Below are 14,868 nucleotides of genomic sequence, written 5' to 3'. Positions count from 1 at the left end.
AAGAGGGCCCAGCCAAGTGTGGATGGTGCCACCACTGGGTATGTAGTCCTGGTTGTATAAAAATGTAAGCCGAGTGGGTCATAAAAGCAAGCTAGCACTCCTCCATGACCTCTGCTTTAGTTCCTGTCTCTAGATTCGTGTCTAGAGTACCTGCCCTGATTTCCCTTCATGGTGCAATATGATGGAGACTCATTAGCATTTCTTCTCTATATAACTTTGGTCATGGTATTTATCATAGCATTATAAAGCAAACTAGAACCCATGGGATAAACAGTTTCATCTCTAATCACCTGATTTTATATGTAGGATTGGGATAATGTGCTCTAGTCTACTTCCATGACCTTGTATTTGATTTTACCCAGTTGAATCCTACCTTTTTGTGTCTATCTCAGCTATTTCACTATCAAACCATCAAACCTATCTATGTGTTTCTATCTCTCCTTTGAGAGAACTACTACGACTACAGGGTAAACTGTGAAGGTGAGTGTGCAGTGACTATGTTCTTCATAGGACCTTACACAAAAGAACAGACACAACTTTACATTTATCTCTTTCTACGTCTATTTTTATTTCATATAGTTAAATATGAAATGAAACATATGGCAAATAGTAAATGAACACAGAATTGAGAATAATTGAGTATAGGAGAAGAATGCACCCAGCAGTGAAAATCAAATTCTGCTTGCTTGCTTTTGATGTAACTGTCAGACTATCCCAATGAATCTCTTAAATTATGCTTTAACCATACAAATAAGCATGCATTCTCATACTGATGCAAAACTTCATTTTCCTAGCTTCATAATTGCTTTAAGAGTCCCTTGGTTGAAAAACAAAATTTCAAGTTATAATGTCCTGAAATAGTAGAATTATCTCAGAAATACAGAGGCCTCTGGAAATTTATCTCTTAGTTTAGACTTGTCAAATTGTCAACGTTTCATTGTATTTTTGCATTGCTGTCTGCTAATGATGGCATAACAAGTGTGTTTTTTTCATGGTCTCAGAACAAAATAAAAAAGTGTGATTTGAAATATCAGATATTTAATGTACTTTAAATCACACATATATATTTGTGTGTACAATATTATGGTACTTTTCTTGTATCTTTTGAATAAATTAGAAAATTTAAAATTGGAGAATATTTTTGGGATCAGTTTCGATTTTCGCTTGAGCAAAAAAAAAAAAAAGAAGGCTTGGGGGTGAGTCTGAGTAGGATGTGTTGCTAGGAAATCATTATAATAGTGTGATTTTTTCCTATTTCATATCTACCTCCCAAAGATATTTCTGCACATGCAGTTTCACACACTTAATTTGGCTTGGGATGCTTTTAAAGATGCTTTACATTTGCATTTCTAGTGTCACCAATGAACTTCTCTTATTTCAATAATCTAGTGCTAATGTTTTGACCTGACTTTAGTTAATTCTACAATGTCACAAGTATAGGTTTTTAAGAATTCTAATTAATATTATCAGAATCACCTCCAAGTTTGTCTGCTGTTTTCAGTGAGTATAAAACTGATTTAAAATAAATTTCCATATAGGTGTTATACCTTGAGCATCATGTTAAATAAGCTGCCATGAATTAATTAGAAGTCTTTTTGTCTTTTTACTGTTAAAAACACCATGTCCATCCTTGTATTTGCAATCTTAGGTTTCTCTTCGGCTTACTTTACTGATTTCTTTTTATTGAAGATACTATATCCTAGTTAGCTTATATGTGAACGGATTTTTCTCTTCAGCAGCATGATGAATGGCTATATGTCAACCTCATAGAATGCGCATTACATTTTTAATAAAGCTTCTTTGTCAAATGGTATCTATGACCCTGTTTTAGCTATAATATTAGAAGGAAAATTCTGTGTATGCATGACTCACTTTTAAAAGGTCTAATCAATTCTTGTAAATTGCAGGAAGTGAAGTGATATGTTGTATGTCCTGGAGATAGTCAGATGAAAATCTTTTCATCATTGGCATTTTCAATAAAAGGAGAAACTGTCAATGTTTTGAAGCATATGTTGCTTGCACAGTCAAGGAAAGTTTCCTCAGCAACAATTATCATATGAATCCCTTATGACTTTCTCTGCTAATTATCTGTTTTATTAGTAGATTCATATAACTATCCATTAGAGAATACTTAAAAACACAGTAAAACATTGCTATAATGAAAAGAATATATACGTATGTAAATATAAACACATTTCTGTGAGTGTGCATTGTCTTGTGCAGATGTGAATGTTTAAAAGCATCTTCTCTATGTCAGAGTATGAGACTGTTCTTTTACTCTGAACTATTTTCACTTAATATAGTCTCACCACCATTATGAGAGTTAAGAGAGTTAATGGACTATATCCATAAACGATTTATAATTGATGTCAATAGTCTAATAGTCAGGATCAAGAATCATAGATTTCAGTATTAGAAAAGGCCTCAAGGGCCTTTTGGCTAATCTACCATTTCACACATGAGGCAGTTGAGACACAAGTAAATTAAGTGTATTACTCAAAGTCACCATGCTGTGAATATATTCATATACACAGACACCTACAACCACAACTACATCAACACTACCATCTCTCTAATGGAAAGAGGGACACATGTCAAAGGATAGTTTTAAAATATATATCTCTTTAACAATGTCATCTGATATCTTTAGGATCTAACACCCTCTTTGGATGAGACACATGATGATAATACTGCAATTTTTATAAAAAATAGTATGTTCAGAAATACCTTAACTGTTATCACTCTGTATATTTCTAGATAATTAATCTACTTATATGACATACCTATTACAAGGGTAATTGTAGCAAAGCAAGGGTAAGAGCTGCCCTCTTCATATAAAGGCTCACTTCCATAAAATGTGTTATCTATTATTTGTGAGTAAAGATAGAGTGGCTCAGATCAATTTCATTAATAAAAAAAGATACAGAACTCTACATTCTACTTTTATTCTCCCCTAAGAGACTGTGTCCAGAAGTCAGATTTTACCAAAGAAATATAGTAGATGCATTTTACAATGCTGATCTCAGAGGCCAGGGCCAATACCCTTACAACAGGCTAAATGTATTACTGAGATTTTACAGCAAAGAGTTATGTTTTAAGAGAGCACAATTTGACCTGTGGTATATCCAAATCTAACCCACGATATAACAAGCTTCTATTATATTCCTCTTGAGGTATTTTAAAGACTAATGAGTTAACCTTTTGTGAAGTGTCATGAGACTATCAAGCTAAAAAAGTCCATGTCAAGTATCAATTTAAGGCAGCAAACAATACTGTAGGTAGAAAAATAGACTAAAAATGATCAGCAGATGATTTGCTACAGTCCCCTTGACATCAAAGCAGCATAGTTAACATGCTAACAGCTAAGCAGCTTCATGTACTTGGAAAAGAAAGATGATCAATGGCAAAGAGCATATCCACCTTTGAAATGACACGATCCATTATCAGAATCAGATGCTAAATTGCTTCCTGTACTGAGAACTCTCAATTAAAAGTCTGCACAGTGAGATCATCTCCATGGTTAAATATGCTCTTTGGGAACAACCTTTATAGAGTTCCAAAATCACAGAAGGACTATTCCTACCATGACACTAGAGATTTGGCAAACATTTTCTTTCTCTCTTTTTCAATTTAGTCATTTTATTAGGCAACCTTTTGCTTGAGAGGCTATTGAATTTAGGATCATATCTATCCACCCTTGTGTTTGTGTGAGTGTGAGATGCTTCTAGTGAGGTTTGGTTATTGGGTCTGAACTGAATGAATGTGACATTGGTTTAGGATTTCTGGACAGAAATATTCCACTCACACACTTGGTGTTTTATGCTCTTCTTCTGTTTTTCAGTAAGCTGACTTACTCAAGCTCTGTCTCTTTGCCTAACTGCTGTCTTATTTGGGTAGATTGGTGGTATGAGGCTGAAAATAAAAACACCGTATGAAGCATGATATTAGTAGCTCTGGTTTCTACTTATAAGTTTGAAACTTGCCAGAACTATGACCTTGGCGCAGTTACTTGTTGTTTCTGCTGATCAGTTTCCTCATGAAGACAACATCCATATCTTTCTTGGTCACTGTTTATCATCTGTCTTGCCATTCCAGACTGAGTACAGGAATCTTTATTCACTTGTTGGCATATCCCCAGACCATAGCAAATAGCACAGCATTAAAAAAAATTCTTTAGTAGGTGAAAACCTACCTAATTTAGTGGTGTTACCATTTATGTAGCATGTTAATAATGTGCAAATCATAATTAGTAAAACACCAGTCTCCATTTATAATCATATAGTTTTTAAGTTCCATTATTTTTGAGACAGAGTCTCACACTGAATCCTAGCTGGTTTTGAATTCCCTAAATAGTCCAGACTGCTCTTGGTTTAATGCCAATCATCTTTTTTCTCTGGGAGTTATAGTGTGGGTTAACACATATGGTTACCAAGTTTCACAACCCATATCACCTATGTTCTTCTTTTTTCATATAATTATATTCCTTCAGATGTGGTCATGACAGTACCCTCCTTGAACACCTTGTGCAGGTTAATCTTCATCATCAACTTGACTGCATTTAGAAGGAAACATACTTTGGGCATGTATATGATGGTGTTTCTAGAAAGGTTGATCTGAACAGGGAAGACTGACTGACCCTGACTGTGGGGGTGGCATCATGTTTTTACTGTTTGGAGTCCTAAACTAAAAAAAAAGAAGGTGAACTGAATTTCAGCATTCTACTCTCTCCTGTGTAGTTTGATGTTTTACTCTTTTGGCTTTTTGAGGGGCCCACCACCCAGCTCCCAAATAAATCACACATGAAGGTTTATTCTTAGCCCGACCTTAGCTTGGATTATTTCTTGCCAGTATTTCTTAACTTTAAATAATCCAGACGACCTTTTGCCTTTGGGATTTTTTTCTTTTCTTCTGTATATCTTATTTTCACTCTTACTCCGTGGCTGGCTGGCTGAGTGGCTGGCCCCCGATGTCCTCCTCTTCTTGTTCTCTTTTTCTTGGCCATACAGCTCTTTATTAGAATCATGAGGTGTTTTAGATAGGCAAAGAATTACACCTTTACAGAGTTTAACAAATGCACCATAAAAAGTCACACACCCAAACTGGGCGGTGGTGGCGCACGCCTTTAATCCCAGCACTCGGGAGGCAGAGACAGGCGGATCTCTGTGAGTTCGAGGCCAGCCTGGTCTACACGAACTAGTTCCAGGACAGGAACCAAAAGCTACGGAGAAATCCTGTCTCGAAAAATCAAAAAAAAAAAAAAAAAAGTCACACACCTTAAAATCATAGTCTACAACACTCCTGACTGCTGAACCATCTCATATTGCTGCCACCAAGTCTTCTCTGCCATGGTGGAAGGCAACCTCAAGATGTAAGCCAAAGTCTTTTTTTTTCCCCTTAAGTCCCCTTTGTTACAAGCCTTTTCTCTCATGTAATTTTCTTCTTTGCCTGTAGGACTGGAACATGGCATTGCATTTTAGGGAATGCAGGCAAGGTAGTTTGGATAACTGATGTGTCCCCACAGTCTTGAGCATTTGAACACTCTCTGGTTCACAACTGATGGCTGTATAGGAAAATTTTGGAGTATAGCCTGGCTGAAGGAAGTATGTCACTGGAAGCAGAGTTTAAGAAAAAAAAAACAATCCTATACAATAAAGGATCTTCTGGAGGCATTACCATCCCTGACTTCAAACTCTATTACAGAGCTACAGTAATGAAAACAGTGTGGTACTGGCATAAAAACAGAGAAGTCGACCAATGGAATCGTATAGAAGACCCGGATTTTATCCCACAAACCTATGAACACCTGATTTTCGATAAAGGAGCTAAAAGTATAAAATGGAAGAAAGAAAGCATCTTCAACAAATGGTGCTGGCACAACTGGATGTCATCTTGTAGAAGAATGAAAATAGACCCTTATCTATCACCGTGCACAAAACTCAAGTCCAAATGGATTAAAGACCTCAATATCAGCCCGAACACACTGAACCTGATAGAAGAGAAAGTGGGAAGTACCCTACAGGAGCTGGGCACAGGAGATCGCTTCCTATGTATAACCCCAGAAGCACAGACATTAAGGGCAACATTGAATAAATGGGACCTACTTAAACTGAGAAGCTTCTGTAAAGCAAAGGACATAGTCAATAAGACACAAAGGCAACCTACTGATTGGGAGAAGATCTTCACCAACCCCACAACAGACAAAGGTCTGATCTCCAAAATATATAAAGAACTCAAGAAACTAGACTTTAAAATGCTAATTAACCCAATTAAAAAATGGGGCACTGAACTGAACAGAGAATTCTCAGCAGAGGAAGTTCAAATGGCCAAAAGACACTTAAAGTCGTGCTCAACTTCCTTAGCAATCAGGGAAATGCAAATCAAAACAACTTTGAGATATCATCTTACACCTGTCAGAATGGCTAAAGTCAAAAACACCAAGGATAACCTTTGCTGGAGAGGCTGTGGAGGAACGGGTACCCTCATCCATTGCTGGTGGGAATGCCATCTTGTGCAACCACTGTGGAAGTCAGTGTTTCGGTTTCTCAGGAAATTCGGGATCAACTTACCCCTGGACCCAGCAATACCACTCCTGGGAATATACCCAAGAGATGCTCTATCATATGACAAAAGCATTTGTTCAACTATGTTCATAGCAGTATTATTTGTAATAGCCAGATCCTGGAAACAACCTAGATGCCCTTCAATGGAAGAATGGATGAAGAAAGTATGGAATATATACACGCTAGAGTACTACGCTGCGGTAAAAAACAATGACTTCTCGAATTTTGCAGGCAAATGGATGGAAATAGAAAACACTATCCTGAGTGAGGTGTCCCAGACCCAAAAAGATGAACATGGGATGTACTCGCTCATAATTGGTTTCTAGCCATAAATTAGGGCCACGGAGTCTACAATAGGTGAACCTAAAGAAGCTAAGTAAGAAGGTGAACCCAAGGAAAAACATATAGTTATCCTCTTGGCTAAGGGAAGTAGACCCAATTGCCGGGGAGAAAATTAGGATCTTGGGGGTGGGGTGGGATGGGGGTAAGGGGAGATGGGGAGAGAAAAGGTAGAAGGGAAGGAGGGGGGATTTGGGGAATCAGGAGAATTGGGATAAAGGAAAGGTGGATAGGGGAGCACGGAACCACAATTCTTAGTTAAGGGAACCACTTTAGGGTGAGCAAGAGATTTGACCCTAGAGGGGCTCCCAAGTGCCCAACATGAGGTTCCCAGTTAGTTCCTTGGGTAGCTGAGGATTGGGAACCTGAAATGACCCTATCCGAGAGCAATACTGACGAATATCTTGCATATCATCATAGAACCTTCATCTGGTGATGGATGGAGACAGAGACAGAGACCCACACTGGAGCACTGGACTGAGCTCCCAAGGTCCCAATGAGGAGCAGAAGGAGGGAGAACATGAGCAAAGAAGTCGGGACCACGAGGCGTGCACCCACCCACTGAGACAGTGGAGCTGATCTACTGGGAGCTCACCAAGGCCAGCTGGGCTGTGACCGAAAAAGCATGGGATAAAACCGGACTCTCTGAACATGGCGAACAATGAGGGCTGATGAGACACCAAGGACAATGGCACGGGGTTTTGATCCTACTTAATGTGCTGGCTTTGTGGAAGCCTAGCCAGTTTGGATGTTCACCTTCCTAGATATGGACGGAGGGGGGAGGACCTAGGACTTACCACAGGGCAGGGAACCTGGACTGCTCTGTGGACTGGAGAGGGAGGGGGAGAGGAGTGGGGGGAGGGGTAGAAGGGTGGGAGGAGGGGGAGAAGGGTGGGAGGAGGGGGAGGGAAATGGGAGGCTGGGAGGAGGTGGAAACTTGTTTTTTGTTTATGTTTTTTTCTTCTTTTCTTAATAAAAAAAATTATTAAATAAAAATAAAAAAAAAATTTAAAAAAAAAAAAAAAGAAAAAAAAAACTCACCTACTTCCTGTTTATACTCTGTTCTTTGCCTGTGACTGAAGATGTGAGCTTTCAGTTTGGTGCTCCTGCTGCTATGCCTACAGCTTGTTGTGGGACTCTGATCTCTTGCCAGAATCTTATCCCCATGGAACCATAAGCCCAAATAAACTGTCTTCTTCTTAAATTGTCTTTGTTTTATAGTGTTTCATCACAGCAACAAAAAGTAACTATTACAGCAGGTAAGACCAGAAGGAGAGACTATATATTGAATTTGATATTGATTCCTTTGAAATAGAAATATTTTAATTCCTGGCACTGATATTAGTGGTGTATTAGGAGGAAGTTTATCTAATTGTGAAGAATCATGAAGAACATGAGTGGGATATATGAGGTCCAAGGGAACAAATATTTGATACAGAATCATTCTTAATACTCAATTCACGTTAACTAGTTCTATATAAACAAACAAATACTTTTTCTCATTTCTTGTTGATTTCATTGTGCTTCTGAGTGTTGAACCCAGAGCCACATCTCCAATTCTAGAATAAAAGCATTGACTTGATATTAAGGATCCTATCATGGTAAAGCAGTGATGTTCTGTGCAGTTTCTTTCCAACCACTCGGTGCACTCCTATTGGATCATGAGGAAATGAAAATTCCTGAGCATGCTGTGTAAATAAAATTCTTTATGTTCTGGCTCAGTGCTCTTCTCATTGGTGACAGTTTTATCTCCTTTAGCATTCCTGGACTGTAACTAACCTAATGTCCACCAGGTGTGTCGTTTAGATTCGTATCTTCCCCCTTTAAAGCCTGGCTTTTCCTTGTGCACTCCATAAACATTCACCATTTTTCCAGCATAAATTCAAGTATGAGGCTTTCTTTAATGCTGTCCCTCATTTTAGGGAAATAACATGCTTATGCTTCCTATTCTGTGCTGCACGGCCCTGGATATGGTCTAGTAGTAACACTTTTTGTATATGATAAAGCAGGTAATGGACTCTTAGATGGTAGTGATTAAGTGCATGGACTGTTCAAGGTCAAACACCTAGCTCAACATGTGTGATACTGGTGATTTCGGTAAGCTAGAGACTGAATCTGTGCCTCAGTTTCTTCAGCTTTAAAGTAGACACAATGATTGTACTTACAGTGAATTGAATTGAAATATGTGCAACATTTAGGATAGAGACAATACAAATCATTAGGTGTTTCCTACAATAAGAATATTAGCATCATATTATATTAAAATTGGAACAGCAGCTCATAATATTACATCTGGCATGTGGAATTATGAAAGGTGTTCAGTTATATGTTGAAAATAAGTTAATAATCAGGCTTTATTATTATGATACATCTCCATAAGTCTAGTCACTTTGATTCTGTCATTCCTTTCTAATGTTGTAAATGTTTCTTTCCTACTGGACTGTAATAATATCCATTTCTGCAAAGATGACATCCATTTTGGACACCTCAATACCCTGACTCCAACAATAATGCCCAGCACATAGATGCTAATGTGTATTTTGTAATCCATAAATGAATAGATTTTAAGAACTGCACTTAGTGACTGTTAAATATCATTTTAATCTTTCCCCCTGCTTCATTGAGACACTTTATAGCCAGACTAGCCTAAAAGTCGCTAAGCCCATGCTGGTCTTGTAATTAGGACCCACCTTCCTCAGTCTTCTAAGAGCTGGGGTTTCAGGCATACATCACCACATTGGGCTCTCATTTTCCGGCACTTTAAAATTCACTCCTATTTTCCGTATTATTTCAATGTGAGAAAATAAAATTTCAGCGAAATGTGGCTATAATTGTGGTTAAAAGTTATGTTAGAATTATTTATCTTAACAGAGGAATCCTCATGTTTCCTTAGTGTATAATCACAGACTTTAGTTCATATGCTAACTCACTGGTAGCGAAATCCCACAGTGTACTGAAATTTCCTGCTCACCATATGCCATTTTACATCCTCCACAAAATTCACAGGCAGAAGCTTTCCAAGAGCTGTCATTGATTAGCTTATTCATTTAATAAGACTCTTATCTGACGACAGGAAATATAAAGAATGACTAATTTCTTTCATTGCTTGTAGTTGAGGAGAAAAATACCAGCCATGTGTCCAAATGCCTAAATCACAAGGGCTTCTGTGCTCACTAGCAATGCATATGGGATGGATTTCATAGGATTCAGAGTGCTCTAGTCAAAAAAGATTTTACCTTGAATAAAAAAGATTTTACAATGAATAAAGTTGTAGTTGGTTTTGGTGGGTAGGTTGGATTTTTCTAGATTGAAAGTTAATAACATTTTATGATGAACAAAAGCCATGGAAAAGTAGGGGCATTCAATGCAATTTGGATAAGTAGATCCTACAGATTATGCAAGCAGAGGGAAAGACTGACTCATTAAGCAGAATTATTAGCAGGAAGTTTTAATAGTTTGTGGTAATTCTTTGATAAGGAGCTTATCTATAGACAGGAGACAACTATGAAATATGGTTTGATAAGGAACAGGGAAAAGAAACAATGTTGTAGAAATAATATGGTTATATATTAAATAGGGTAGAGTAGTGTTGTTATGTTTTTATGTGATGAGTTTCTCAGTTGAAATGCTGACTGAGTTTGTGGAGCTAGATATTTAAAAGAATCTACAAGGGACAAGTTGTATGAAATTTGAAAACTATTGAAATAACTGTAGGAGAACACACAAAGGGAACAAAGGATACACCATAAGTACCTATCACGGAGAATTATACTGTTGAAACAGTGGAAATAAATGATAGTATAATACTGAATAGCAAATACCTGGAAACTTACTGTGACTATTGAAGTCATACACTCCCGATCTTGAAATGAGGTGCCTTAAAAAAATGATCGGTTAGACCTTGCGAATAGATGAGAGAGAGAGAGAGATAAACCCAATGTACCTGTAGAACAGTCAGGTCCTGTCCACTTGGGATCACAGCTGCAAATTCCAGTGTCCAGAAGAAAAGTTCCATGTCCCGAGCACTGTTCTTGGCAGATAGGAAGTGGCGTTTCACAGTTGACTCCTCCCCAGCCAGTAGAACAGTGACATTCTCCTTTAACACAGATGCCATGACCGGAGCACATTGGGTCTAAGCAGTCCTCTGAATACCAGAAACAAAACAAAAAAGGTGGGGGTGAGAGGGAAGGCTGGTAGAGAACAGGTGCTGGATAATGGAACGGAGATATATTGATTTCCTAGTATTGTATCACTAATGTTGCTTTAATTAGGCAATAACATGACTCATGCAAACATTGTGTTTAAAACAGAAGATTATTAACACTTAAAAATATGGTAGGGTATGATAAAGGTTGCAACCTAAATTTGGAAGAAGAAAATCACACGTATGCTTCATGCAATTCTGAACAGTATGTGATACCCCCACACTAATAAGTGGGTGGACCTGTATGGACTCTCAGTAGGAGAGAAAAGGTAGAAGGGAAGGAGGGGGGACTTGGGGAATCAGGAGAATTGGGATAAAGGAAAGGTGGATAGGGGAGCACGGAACCACAATTCTTAGTTAAGGGAACCACTTTAGGGTGAGCAAGAGATTTGACCCTAGAGGGGCTCCCAAGTGCCCAACATGAGGTTCCCAGTTAGTTCCTTGGGTAGCTGAGGATTGGGAACCTGAAATGACCCTATCCTAGAGCAATACTGACGAATATCTTGCATATCATCATAGAACCTACATCTGGTGATGGATGGAGACAGAGACAGAGACCCACACTGGAGCACTGGACTGAGCTCCCAAGGTCCCAATGAGGAGCAGAAGGAGGGAGACCATGAGCAAAGAAGTCGGGACCACGAGGCGTGCACCCACCCACTGAGACAGTGGAGCTGATCTACTGGGAGCTCACCAAGGCCAGCTGGACTGTGACCGAAAAAGCATGGGATAAAACCGGACTCTCTGAACATGGCGAACAATGAGGGCTGATGAGACGCCAAGGACAATGGCACGGGGTTTTGATCCTACTTAATGTGCTGGCTTTGTGGAAGCCTAGCCAGTTTGGATGTTCACCTTCCTAGATATGGACGGAGGGGGGAGGACCTAGGACTTACCACAGGGCAGGGAACCTGGACTGCTCTGTGGACTGGAGAGGGAGGGGGAGAGGAGTGGGGGGAGGGGTAGAAGGGTGGGAGGAGGGGGAGAAGGGTGGGAGGAGGGGGAGGGAAATGGGAGGCTGGGAGGAGGTGGAAACTTGTTTTTTGTTTATGTTTTTTTTCTTCTTTTCTTAATAAAAAAAAATTATTAAAAAAAAAAAAAAGAAAAAAAAATGCCTGAGAGTGTTTTGATAAACCATTCTTTATCCTGTCTCAAATTAGAATCAAAGTTGTACTTAATGTGTCTAGGAGTATTTATATAGTTTTTAATTTGGATGACAAGCCATTTGATGAAGTGACTGCTGTTATATGAAATAATAAAATTTACATAAACTTATTGTGACCTCACATTGATTCTTCAGAGGAACCAAAAATGCAGCATTTTTAATTGAATTTTAAAAATTTGCTTCTTTCTGCCCCCTTCTATCAGGCACTGTGACATCACCTTAGAAAAATGTAATTCTATTTGTCTTTGATTCGGTGAGTCTAGAAATGTTTGCCACGTAGAAGGTTGTCTTGTGCTTTCCCCTGACTATTCTATGTTGGATGTGAAGGTTGAATTCTATGTTATTTCTCTTTCTATATAAATAATGCTATAATACTTTGTCCTAGTGTTAATTATGCTTTGAAATGTTTTTACAACAGTGGGGATACATTGATACAACCTCCATTAATTTGCAAATCTTACTCTTTGGTTGTAAATTGTTACCACGAAAGTTCTATCATTAGGACTGTTATAATTGTTATTGTTATCATAATTACCCCCATAATCTGAAGGTCATTAAAACAATCTTCTGATAATTGAGATAATCACCAAATAAAATATCTAAATGTATATCTAATTTGTTTCATGATTTGGCATAAGAGGTAAAGTCTAAGGTATAGACTATTTGTAGAAGGACTATTTGGTTATTTTAGAAGATTAGTTATGGCAAAATACAAGAATAATAAATAATAAGAAAAATGCCATTAATTTATTCTGACTTTTAAAAGAGATTTGCTACATTCAATTCATGTTTGTTAAGGTGCCTTCCTCGTCCAGAAATCAGGCCACATCCTTTGCAGCAGAAAGTTAGAACTTGCAGACCTTGACCAAGGTAAGGGAAGAAACAAACCCAGCTCCTCCCCCTTGTCATTGCAATAATAGTTTATAGTCCTACCTAGCTAGTTTCTCCATGTTTCTTGTCACACAGGCTAGGCTCAGCTAAATTTTGTGTTGTAAACTCTGGAAAGCTGTATAATTCAGATTTTTTTTTCAGAGGATTTCTGAAGGCACTCTTTGTTTGTAGGTCCCCACCACACAGAATGGTGTACATAACAGCTGTGTTTCTTATTCTTTCATGTCAAGCTATCCCTCTCAAGGTTCTCATGATGCTCTTTCCTACCAAAATGCCCAGTCACAGCTCCACATGGTTTCCAGGGAGGATTTCTCTCCTAACAAAGCTCACTCTCTGGGTTAATTGCTATCACTTTCTTTCTTCATGACTAGAAATTCTTGTTCTAAAGATGTTTACATCATAAAAGTCATACTTAAATCAGAGGAATGAAACCATAGGCCTAGAGATGGCAAGGGTAGAGCAAATGAGGTGTTTGTAAGTACGTTGCTGATTGGGAGCAAACTGTGAAACCATGTGTTCTCTTTAAAAGGAACTGCTGCTACTTAGCTCCAGATATTGTGGGCTTAGTCTCCAGACCCTCTAGTATTCAAGAGAAGCAAGAAATGGGGATCTTCAATGTGACCCTTCTCTATTTTGAAAAGTTAGCAACTAAATCAGTCAATAGAAACAATGACCACATTATGTCTGTAAACAAAATCTATCCATAGCCTGATTCAGCTTATACATTCTTCATAAGTGATCTAAGAATTGAAATTTTTCTACTGTATTTGTGAAGCTTATGCCATTAAATATGATAAGCATTCTTCCATATTATTTTGGCTGTTTTACATATTTTCGTAGAGACCAAGTAAAAGGCTAATTTAAGCTAAACTCCTTTTCAGCTGCGTATGAAATTCAAATCAGGATGGTCTAATGAATTGGGTTACATGATTTTCATGTCAAATTATAGATGTGTTAGATATCACTCACTGTTAACCGTGTCTGATTCTATACAGCATCCGACTCTATACTTACATATAGTGATAGCATGATTATCATAAAAATGTATTTTAAGATGTCTTAGGAAGTCCAGTGCCTTGTACAGGAATTCACTGGAACAAACAAAGTCTTTACACCCCAATACTACTGCCACTGATGGGAGGTGGAAAGCTAAAATCTTGCTTGTTCATGGAGCAGAAGGAGATTAAACCCTTTAGAATGCTGTGTAATACTCATAATGAGCGATCTTTAAAAAGCAATTACAGTGCATTTTCAGCAGCCCCTTTCCTGAATAACAGTTGTGATGAGATCATCTCCCATGGTAATGGTTTAATATTATTTCTGAAATCAGTCTTATTTGAAGAATGTGGCATGAAAATGGTCTGATTACTAGTAAACTTATTTTCCAATATGTCTGTTTAAGTGATAAAACTATAGCCATCTCAAAATATTGTTTTCTAAAGACTCCTTTGGGGTGAATTTAATACAAAGACTCTTCTTTGAACTCATTAGTGGTAAGCCTGATGGTTTAGGCATTGAGGTCAAGTTTCAGCATGAGGCATGTAAGAATAGATAAAAAATAGTGATAATTACAAATCACATCCAAAGAAAACATTTGCAAGATGGCTCCAAATGTGTTTACATCATTATTTTTATGTCATTCTTTAAATGCAATGCTTCATTATGCAGTATAATGCACTCTGTAATAGTGAAAATATATGAATTAGCAC

General features: G+C 37.9%; 1 protein-coding gene across 1 annotated transcript in view; it reads right to left on the bottom strand.

Annotated features, from left to right (window-relative positions):
- LOC121443414 (teneurin-1) overlaps nucleotides 1–14,868 on the bottom strand; it is a 348,703-nt gene that overhangs the window by 231,575 nt on the left and 102,260 nt on the right. The window contains exon 8 of the mRNA XM_041645172.1: nucleotides 10,843–11,043. Coding sequence (XP_041501106.1) covers nucleotides 10,843–11,043 — 201 coding nt within the window. The remainder of the gene's footprint in view (nucleotides 1–10,842; nucleotides 11,044–14,868) is intronic.

The sequence above is a fragment of the Microtus oregoni genome, unplaced genomic scaffold (assembly GCF_018167655.1).
Source record: "Microtus oregoni isolate MIOR12 unplaced genomic scaffold, Mior012 000106F_ref0000393, whole genome shotgun sequence".
NCBI lineage: Eukaryota > Metazoa > Chordata > Mammalia > Rodentia > Cricetidae > Microtus > Microtus oregoni.
Note: the sequence above shows the minus strand (reverse complement) of the source record. Positions and strands in the feature narration are given on the sequence as shown.